Source organism: Rhincodon typus, chromosome 24 (assembly GCF_021869965.1).
Source record: "Rhincodon typus isolate 14 chromosome 24, sRhiTyp1.1, whole genome shotgun sequence".
In the NCBI taxonomy this organism is placed as follows: domain Eukaryota; kingdom Metazoa; phylum Chordata; class Chondrichthyes; order Orectolobiformes; family Rhincodontidae; genus Rhincodon; species Rhincodon typus.
In genome coordinates, this window is record NC_063355.1 from 35,055,767 (window position 1) to 35,066,428 (window position 10,662).

Sequence of the window (10,662 nt, forward strand, 5' to 3'; positions counted from 1 at the left end):
CACCCACTGAGATAGAAGCTGCCAATGCCTACAGAGAGAGAGAAAGAGAGAGAGAGGCAGAGAGAGATGGTGTCTCAAAATGGATGTGCGCTCTGAAGACCAGCAGTCATTTCATTTGTTAGTCAGTGGCCACACCATGGGTGGACAGACACGATGGGTATCAACCAGGTGGAGAACAGGAAGTACTAGGTATCACTTCATCTCATTGGCTGTGTTTTAGCCACAATTTGGAGCCCACTTCATGCCTGGAAAATAGGACCCCTAATTTATGGTGGGGTAACAGTTCTGCCCCAACTCAGCCTTCTTGGAAATGGCTGGAGATGTGGATGGTGCTGGTAAACTGGCACATTGGCAAGTGATTTAAAATTCCAAGCACACCAGTCTTTATAAATCCCATCCATTGTAAGATGCATGCATTAAGGAAAAGTTCAAGTTAATTCAATCAAATATCTTGGATCTGTTACAGGTGGTCTGGGTAACTGCCACGCTGCCATATCTGGTGCTTTTCATCCTTTTGATAAGAGGAGCCACTTTACCTGGGGCATGGCGAGGTGTGGTCTTTTACCTTAAACCAAACTTTAAGAAGTTATTGGACACAGATGTGAGTATACATAATGAAGGAGTCAGAAAAGCTATGAATTATTATGAAATAATTATATTGAATGTGCCTTATTACCAGACTGTAGTTTTAACACATCACTCTACTCCCTTTGTACATAAACAATTTCTCTTAATATGGGATACCTTCCAGGTGCAGTGTCAAAGGTTCAACTATAAAAGCAAAGCACAGCAGAAATAACATCACCATTTTATGTTTCCATGAATGGATCATAAATGGGGGTGAAGACATTGCCATTCATGATCAGTAAAGAGCAAGAATATAGTATGATAATGATATGATAAAAATGTTAATTAATTCTGCATTTCCCAAAGAGAGTTCCATCCATTAATTTCAATCGCCTATATGTTCTTGAGTGAATGGACAAATTAAGAGTGGCAGGGCTGCTGAATACACATAATTCTAGTTAACATTCTTATCATTCATAAAGAAAGATTTCCACTAGTGCTGCCAAATTGTCTTTCAGGGCCATACCTTCACTCCACTATCTCAAAATTCATTCCATGAGTTTATCCCTCCATGTGTGAAGAAAGTCTGTGATTAACTTTAAAATTACCTCTTGTTTGTATGAACCTGTACTCGCTTACCTATCGTAATAACTTAGCTACTCTGCTAACTGTTATATGTCTCCATAAGATCACTACCATAATATATCTCATTCCCAGATTTAAAACCTCAAAAAGCCCAATATTTTCTCATAACTCACTGTCAGCCTCACATTTTTTGCTCCTGTGGATAAATGTCATTCTTCTATCTCTGTCACAACATTGAACACAGTATTTGAGATAACAAAGTGTGGAGCTGAAGGAAAACAGCAGGCCAGGCAGCATCAGAAGAGCAGAAAAGTTGACATTTTGGAACAGGACGCTTCTGACCCACATTTCTGAAGAAGTATCCCAACCCAAAATGTCAACTTTTCTGCTCCTCTTCTGCTGCCTGGTCTGCTGTGTTCCTCCAGCTCCACACTTTGTTATCTCTGACTGCAGCATCTGCAATTCTTGCTATCACTGTGCAATTTGACTTCTTTTTGCATTTATTCTACCGTTTTAGCAATGAAGTTCAAAATTCTGCTAACTTTCTAGCTTTCTGTTATTTATTTGCAGCACTCATTAAGTATAAAGTCTACTAAGGTCTTCAGGTGTCTTTCAATGTCATCCTTAGCTATTCTAAACTCATAGAATATGCACATCGCTCTTCTTGTCCTTACATGTGTATGCTTAATATCTGTATGCATGATGTTTAATTTGCCATTGCTTTGCTCACATATGTATTCTTTCCAGGTTATTCTGTAGCTTCTGAGCTGCCTCCTCTGGTCTGATGTATTAGGCAAGAATTACAGTTGGAAATGGAGCAATGAATCTTGATTTCAATGCACTGAGATTACAAGAGAAGCAGACTGTGCTCATAAAGAATAATAATTAAGCCAAAATGTAATAGCTGTAGCAATATTAATAAAACAAGGAAAGAAATAAACAAGAAAAATTGCAATGGAGTTGAGAGAATTAGCTTTCCTTGTATTTCATTGCAACTCCTCTCTATGCCTTATCTTCCATTAAGTGATCTCTCTTCATAAAAATGATGGTTTACATATGGGATCCATACAGACAGGAATCACATCAGAATAGATCATCTCATTGCAGCGCATCCCATTGCTCTCTCTTAATGCCAACACTAAAAAAAAATCCATATCTTCCAGTTCTACTATTTGAATGGATAAATAAAGAACCTTTCTCAATTGAAACAAATAATGCATTTTCCAAAATTACTTGGGGATCAGCAAGATGCTGATTGATCACTTCATTTTTTTGGGGGAATCTTTATAGCCAGTAGGCCCTACCCTCCTCCGTTTATCAAGGGTGGAGATTAGCATTAATACATAGTGACTCCTGAGTTCTCTCTTAGCCACCGAGCCTTAGAGTGGAACTTGAACTTGCAGCCTTCCAACTCAGAGACAAGAGACACTCAGCCACTGGAAGGCAGTGGTTCGTTAAACATACGACAAATCCTAACTAGCTTACAGTATATTTCTGATCATTTCCAACATTGCTTACAACAGAGACCAGATCTGGTATCATCACAACTTAAAACTTAAAACTGAAAATTTATTTTGGTGAATACTTCTAGCATGAAGTAAATGTATGACTGACCAGCAAAATCATCAGGATATCATTGCATATCGAAAAGTGAACTTTTTTTTAATGTTGGTATTAATTTCCTGCCAATTTTATTATTAAGTGAAGTCTAATTGCACACGCTGGCCCTATCGGATGCTGCAATAGCACACTTGCTCTCACATTCATCATGTGCCTCATCCTCGCAGACAGCTGGACCCTCATTCATTAACCACAGCCTTAGCTACAGACAGGTACTCATCTCCGGGTGGATGGGAGCTCTAAAAGGTAAATGAGTTTATTATTCCGTTGGAACAAGAGAGAAACCCTTACAAATGCAAATCATAGACTGAAACACACATCTGGTTTATGCACAGCCTTTGTTGATGTGGTTCTTGCAAAATGATGACCGTTTTAATAATAGATTTGCTTTCTGTAATTAAAGACTGCCAGAGGAGAAATTCTCAATCCCATTTCCCACTTGTTCCATCCTCTGACACTCTAAAAATTAGACAGGCATATAAAACAAAGCCGTAGTGTCTGCCTACCTATTCTTTTTGTAAACATAGTGATGTCTAGCATGACCACTCTTGGCCCTTCATCTAGGTTTATCGATAACAACTTTTTATTTTATGAATTTAACCTCATCTCAGGATCTTCAATCAGGCCGACGCAAAGAATTATCCTCATGTAGTATATTATTTCACCTCCACAGTGTGGCTGACAGTTTGCTGACTAGTCACAACATAGACGCTAGTGAATTGCAAAAAAACCTAATACTTGCTCTCTGAACTGAATCTACCTTTCAGTATTACATTGCGTTGAAGCAACATCATGCCTTATGTTTGAATCTCATTTCCCCTTTAGTTCATGAAACTTCATTTGGCAGAATTTCTGCTCCTGGTCATCAACAAATATTCGTAAAGTATGAAACAAAAACAGAAATAGCTGGAGAAATTTAGCAGGTCTGGCAGCATCTGTGGAGAGAAAACAGAGTTAATGTTTCAAATCCAGTGATCCTTCTTCAGTTGTAAAGTGTGTATTGGCTTCCACAGTGGAGTAACCTGCCAACACTTAATTATCTTGGGCTATATCTAAGTAATGGTCAACCAGCAGCACTCTTGTAAGACTGTTGATGCTTATGAATCATATCATTTTCTGGAAGTTGAGGAGAAAATAGAAGGTGGAAAGAGACAGCCAGTCAGCTGTGGAGTGCACTGGGAACACTGGAAACAGATTTTACTAAAACCAGTAACTAGAGGAAATGTTCTCCTAATGTTCCTGGAGAATGAATCACAAAATTGCAGAAGAAGGTCGTACATAGAACAGTACAGCACAGGAACAGGCCCTTCGGCCCACTATGTCTGTGCTAACCATAGTGCCATTCCAAACTAATCCCGTCCACCTGCACAAACCAACTTCTCCTTATAGCTAATACACTTCAATCCAGGCAACATCTTGGTAAACCTATTTTGCACCCTTTCCAAAGCCTCCTTTCAGTAGTGTGGCAAACTGAACTGCACACAATACTCCAAATGTGGCCAAACTACAGTTTTATCCAGCTGCACATGACTTTGGCCTGTTTTGTGTCTGCTCTGGCTGTCTGAAATTTGAATGCTGCATCCCAAAAAGAATCTTCGAATCTAACGGTTTAGTAGACAAAATGTAATATAAAACATGATTTAATTTCTTAATTCTATTGCAAAATAAGTGCTTCAGTGTTCTTTCCTACCCATCAACCAACAACGTACTCTGTATTAATTCAGCAATATTCAATTCCTAAATGTAGGTAAATTGAACCTGAATTTCAGGTTAATTATAGACTTAAAGTGACTTGCAAAACTACAGTTCTCTCAATGTCCACTTCCTCTGCTTTTGCCCATTCATAAAAGTAAGCTTTTAGCTGTATTATGTGCTCAACAACTCTGTTAAAATGAAAATGTAAAGAACTATCGCAGCAAATAGCATGCATTTTAGCAAGAATCTCATCGTACTATTGGTTTTAAATTAATAGCTAAGCAATTGCAGGTCAAATATTCAGGTCCACTTATTTTTCAAAAATTAAATATCTATTTAAAATGTGATCAACACTGTAAACAGATTTAACTAGCAAACAATGGTGGGGGGTGAGGTGGGGAGCGTGGAGTGGTGCTCGAGTTTGGAAAGATGCATTAGCACAGAGCTGTGTGATTACACTGTGAGGAGATTAGTGATTGCATAAAATTGCTACGAAAGAAAGGATTCCAAAAGGATGCATCCAAGCCATTGGCCAACATGTTACATTTTCAAGAGAACATAAAAACTGCACTTTTCTTTTTGTCATAATGAAACCACATATAAACTACACAACTATGCTTCCCTAATTCATGGCAATACACTTGGTTGCAAAACTATAATACAAGATTTAACAAATACGTAACTAAAGCACAGTTTAGAAAACACCCATGATTTACAATGAACTGACTATGGAACTTCAAAGGATTTAGCTCATACTTTATTAATTTTAAAATATCAATTAGATTTGTGTATTTTTAATTTCTCCGCTAAGAGTGGCAAGCATCTTAGTTGATCTGTTTGTGGATCTCTTTCCCCACATGATAGGCCAAAGGTAAAGGTGCCATAGTCCCACTCTCCCATTAAAGAGAAACAACTGGTGGTGGTTTAACCTGAGGGTCACCCCAGGCAAGAGCAACATTGAGAAGGAGAGTCTTTGAGGGTAACCTCAGCTGGTGTGGGAATTGAACCCACACTGTTGGCATCTATTCCACATCACAAACCAGCTGCGCTAAGCAACCACAACATTGACCAATACAGTACATGCACCACCTATTTCAGACAAGGCCAGATGTTAAAGCTCACATCAATCTCTCCTTCCAGATTGGAGGGAAGGTGCCTCCAGACTCTATATGGGGAGGGAGTGGTATGGTAGTAACATTCTTGGACCAAGTAATCCAGAACCCAAAGCTAATGTTCTGAGACATGGCTTCACATTCCCCTGCTTCCTATAGAAAATTTGAGTTCAATTAAAAAACTAGCCTAGTGGTGATAATGTAACTACAGTCAACTGTTGCAAAAATGTAATGTCTTTTGGAAAGGGATTCTGCAACCGTTGTCAGACCAATATATTCCACAGCAATGCAGTTGACTTTTAACTGTCCTCTAGCCTAGACAGTGATGCTGACATACAATGTATCTTTACCAAAAGTAGCACCCAGGGCTCATAATTCATCTGATGGGCAGGAGTGAGAATCAAAGGCCCGAGGAAAAGGAGTTAGGCACAATGATCTAACGCTTTCTACCCTTAAGCTCTTTCCGTTATTTAAAATGGGACCATCCTCAGAGCTACGTGATGCTCCAGAGAGCAGTTTAGTTTAAATATAGGTAGGACAAGCAAGCTGAAGTAACAAAATGTCCACAACAATAACTTGCAGTGCACTAGATGAAAACGAAGTGCTCAAAAGCTACCTGGCATTCTGCAAGTGGAAGTTTCCAAAATAACTTACATTATTCATCCACCAGGTAAGCTACTCAGAAAAACTGATAAGATTTTAGGATGCGAATGCCATATTTTATATAAAAAAGATATGATGCATATCATTGATCTGCACAGGCTATTTCTGACCTTTTGCTTTTTTCTTCAGGTGTGGGTGGATGCAGCTACACAGATTTTCTTCTCTATGGGTCCTGGATTTGGAGTGATCATGGCTTTAGCGAGTTACAACCAATTCAACAATAATTGTTACCGGTAGGGCTAAATAATAGTGTCTAATGTTTGTAAAGTCGTACCATATAATCCCCTGCTTGCTTAGTGAATGTGTGCATGGTCCAGTGGCAAACAGAACAGGAAAGTTTCAGATTCATTTGTACTGAGTCGGTTGATCTCACAACAGGCAAATGGAGAATGTATAGCTTTAACTGTGTTACTTTCACGGCCTAAAATATGCTTGGCATTCAAAGGGCTTTTCCAGGGCTGGTGCACATCTCAATCAGAAGGCCTGGGTCAATGTAGTTGGAGCCAAAGATTGAGGCAGTTCATGGTTCCACCCACTTTGAATCCAACGATATAGAAAGAAGATGGATTGACAAATGTGGGAAGTCTGTTGCTTCTGCTGCCCAGATTGAACCAACGCAGCATTTCAGACAAGCAGAAGTGCGGTCTAACAATTCAGAAAGATGTGGAGGTGCTGGTGTTGGACTGGGGGTGGACAAAGTCAGAAGTCACACAACACCAGTTTATAGTTCGACTGGTTTATTTGAAATCACAAGCTTTCAGAAATTCAGAAAGTTTGGAAAGCTGTCAGGTGCTATAAACTAGTGCTTCCCAAAGTACTTTCCATTGAGAACCTATTTTAAGACTTGAAAAATAGTGACCAAAGACCAAAACAAAACCGAAATAAAGCAACAAATAGTATCATTCAGCAGAAAATTATTACAGTTTGCACATTACGGATTAACATGCCATAGTACATCATATCACTATGAAAATCTGTGCCTTTAAAGTACTCTGTAAAAATGTTAACATTTTATGCGTCCATATCAGCCTCAGGCAAACTCTTCATATTTTCCAGTAACTAGAGATTTAGTGAAGGGCCTCTTCTCCCCACCTACAAACTACAAACAAAATTCTGCACCTCTTCCCCCCTGCCTACACACAGTGCATAACCCCTCTCTCAACTCCAACCACAATCTAATCAGACTATCTCCTCTTTCTCACACAGTGAAATCAGCCCCTTTCCCCTTCCCCAACACACATCATAGTCAGCTCTGTCCACTCCCCAGGACATACTGTAATCAGTCCCTTTTCCATCATCATCATTACCTGTTCCCTTCACCACTGCTGTCCTACTCTTGGTCTAGTTGCCAGTACCTATGAAGTTGAATCACCAGCCATGGGGAAGGAGCCTGCACAACAGGAGCAGAAACACAGTGAAGCTGGAAGCGGCATTAGCACTGCTACCTCACAGCGCCAGGGACCCGGGTTCAATTCCACCCTCAAGTGACTGTCTGTGTGGAGTTTGCACCCAGAGGAAGCCCACACAGACACGTGCAAACTCCACACAGACAGTCACCCGAGGGTGAAATTGAACCCGGGTCCCTGACACTGCAAGGCAGTTGCGCTAACCACTGAGCCATCTTGGAGAATGGACACCTTGCAATTCCATTGGGGTTCATAACCCACAGTTTTAAAACTGCCTGCTATAAGCAAGTTAACCTTCATAGAAAAGAGACAATTTTTAAAGCTGCATTGGTAATATTTAGGCACCTGCCATTTTCTTTAGAATTTCCTGTTCCAGGGAAGGCATCAACGTGGTGAAGCTAAAACATTGGACTAATTGCTTGCCAAACAGTGGGTGTGATAGGCAGGACTAAGTAATCCCACAAGCTCTGCCATCCTCCTACACCCAGTTCTCAATGATAGTGAACAATTAAACAACTAACAGCAGGAAGTTCCACAAATATTCACATCCTCAATAACGGGGGACCAGAACATCAGTACAAAAGTCAAGACTGAACCATTTGCATCCATCTTTAGCCAGACCCCAGCCAATCATATTCATTCCATGTGATATCAAAAAATGGTTGAAGGCGCTGGATACAGAGAAAGCTGAGTTGAAGAAGGTGTTCTTGTATTACCTGCTCACTCATGCACAATTTCGTTTTCAACGGGGCTACTCAGCTTCTGGCCTTATTACAGCCTTAGTCCAGGCAAAAGAGCTGAATTCCAGAGGTGAGGCAAGAAGGACTGCCCTTGCCATCAAGGCCACCAAAGCACTGTAGCAAAACGGAGTCAATGAGAGTCAGGGGAAAACACTCCGCTGGTTAGAGTTATACCTAATACAAAAGAAGGTTGTGGTTGTTGGTGGCCAAATATTTCAGCCCCATGACCTGTCTGCTGGAGTTCCTCAGGGTAGCATCCAAGGCCCAAGCATTTCAGCTGCTTCATCAGTGACTCTCCTTCCATGATAAAGTCAGAATTGGAGATGTTTGCTGATGACTGCACAATGTTCAACACCATTCACGACTGCCTGAATGAAGAAGTAATCCGATTCAATTTGCAGGAAGACCTGGACAACATTCAGGTTAGGGCTGATAAGTGGCAAGTAACCTTCATGCCACACATGTATCAGGCAATGACTGACTATCTCCTGCAAGGGAGAACTAAATCATCTCCTCTTGACATTCAATGGAATTTCTACCACTGAATGCCCCTGATGTTCAACAATGATGGGGTTATCATTGGTCAGAAACTAAACTGGATCAGCTGTATAAATGCTGTGACTACAACAACAAGTTAAAGGCTAGGAATACTGCAGTAACCAATTCATCTCCTGTCTTCCTAATGCCTGTCCACTATCTACAAGGCACAAGTCAGGAATGTAATGGAATACTCCCCACATGCCCACATGGCTGCAACTCTAACAACGTTCAAGAAACTCAACACTCAGCAGAACAAAGTATCCCACTTGATTCACACCACATTTACCAAATTCAATATTCACTCACATCACCACTGCATAGTGTCTACTATCGACAAGATGCATTGCAGCAAATCAGCCAGGTTCCTTCAATGGCACCTTCTAAATCCATAAGCTCTACTATAGAGAAGAAGAAAGGCTACAGTTGGATGGGAACTACCCACAAATTTCTCCACAAGTTGTATAATTCTGAATTGTATAGCTGTTCCTTCACTGTTCAAATCCTGGAAATCTTATCCCAACATAATTATGGGTATATCCACACCCTCGTGGACTGCAGCAGTTCAAGAAAGCAGCTCATCATCACCTCCTCCAGGGCAGTTAGCTGTAGGCAACAAATGCTGGCCTAGCAGCACCATTCGCAACCCATGTACAGATAAAAGAAAGTTATATGAATAATCAGGGTAAGAGAATTCCTGCTTCCTCACTGTTGTGACAGTGGTGTGGAGACATGGGCTTTCAGTTTTTGATCGGAGTGTTCGTTAATAACATATCGAATAATACACAAGTGAAAATTGCATGCATGCATTGATGATTGGTAATCCCTTCCTTCAGGAAGGGATATCAGGAAATTGCAGGTGCACATTTAAGCAATGCTACTTTGGTTTCTTGACATTTAAAATCAGAGGATGAAGGCTCTTAGATCATAAAATGAACTTCTTATTGTTGACTTTTATTGTCTTTACAGAGATGCAATTGTCACCAGTTTAGTGAACTGCCTGACTAGTCTCTTGTCAGGCTTTGTAATTTTCACAGTACTGGGATACATGGCTGAGATGCGCAATGTTGACGTGGAGGAAGTGGCAAAAGACAAAGGTGCGTGAATTTGAGTGATTTTTCAACAAAGACATTCTCTGTTAATTATAGCCCAGCACAAGAAAGAGTGTGGAACAAAGCCATCAGTGGGTTGCAACATTCCATTAGCATGTTGAGACAGACACCATCAGGAGTGTGAGATAACACAGTATGGAGCTGGAGGAACACAACAGGCCAGGCAGCATCAGAGGAGCAGGAAAGTTGACGTTTCGGGTCAGGACCCTTCTTCAGAAAAACTGTCAGGAGTTTGTTGGAAGTACTCTCCACTTGCCTGGATGAGTACAGTTCCAGCAATATTTGAGAAGCTCAACACCATCTAAGACAAAACAGCCCCTCTAATCGGTACCCCACACTCCAGCTTCAACATTTAATTCTTTTACTGCCAATGGACAGTGGCAGTAGTGTATAATAACTGCAAATGCACTGCAGCACATTCCAAACCTGCAACCTCTACCACCTAGAGGGATAAGGAGGAGGATGCATGGGATTGTAACCATCTGCAGGTTCCCCACTAAATCACACATCATTTTGACCTGGAACTATATCACCATTCCATCAGAGATAGTAGGAACTGCAGATGCTGGAGAATCCGAGACAACAAGGTGCAGGGCTGGATGAACACAGCAGGCCAAGCAGCATC

General features: G+C 40.7%; 2 protein-coding genes across 2 annotated transcripts in view; one reads left to right on the top strand and one right to left on the bottom strand.

Moving 5' to 3' along the window:
* Positions 1-10,662, bottom strand: part of svopa (SV2 related protein a) — a 317,985-nt gene that overhangs the window by 74,629 nt on the left and 232,694 nt on the right. The window lies entirely within an intron of this gene.
* The window catches only part of slc6a4b (solute carrier family 6 member 4b), a 37,099-nt gene that overhangs the window by 7,294 nt on the left and 19,143 nt on the right, over positions 1-10,662 (top strand). The window contains exons 5-7 of the mRNA XM_020531548.2: positions 467-601; positions 6,372-6,475; positions 9,895-10,022. Coding sequence (XP_020387137.1) covers positions 467-601; positions 6,372-6,475; positions 9,895-10,022 — 367 coding nt within the window. The remainder of the gene's footprint in view (positions 1-466; positions 602-6,371; positions 6,476-9,894; positions 10,023-10,662) is intronic.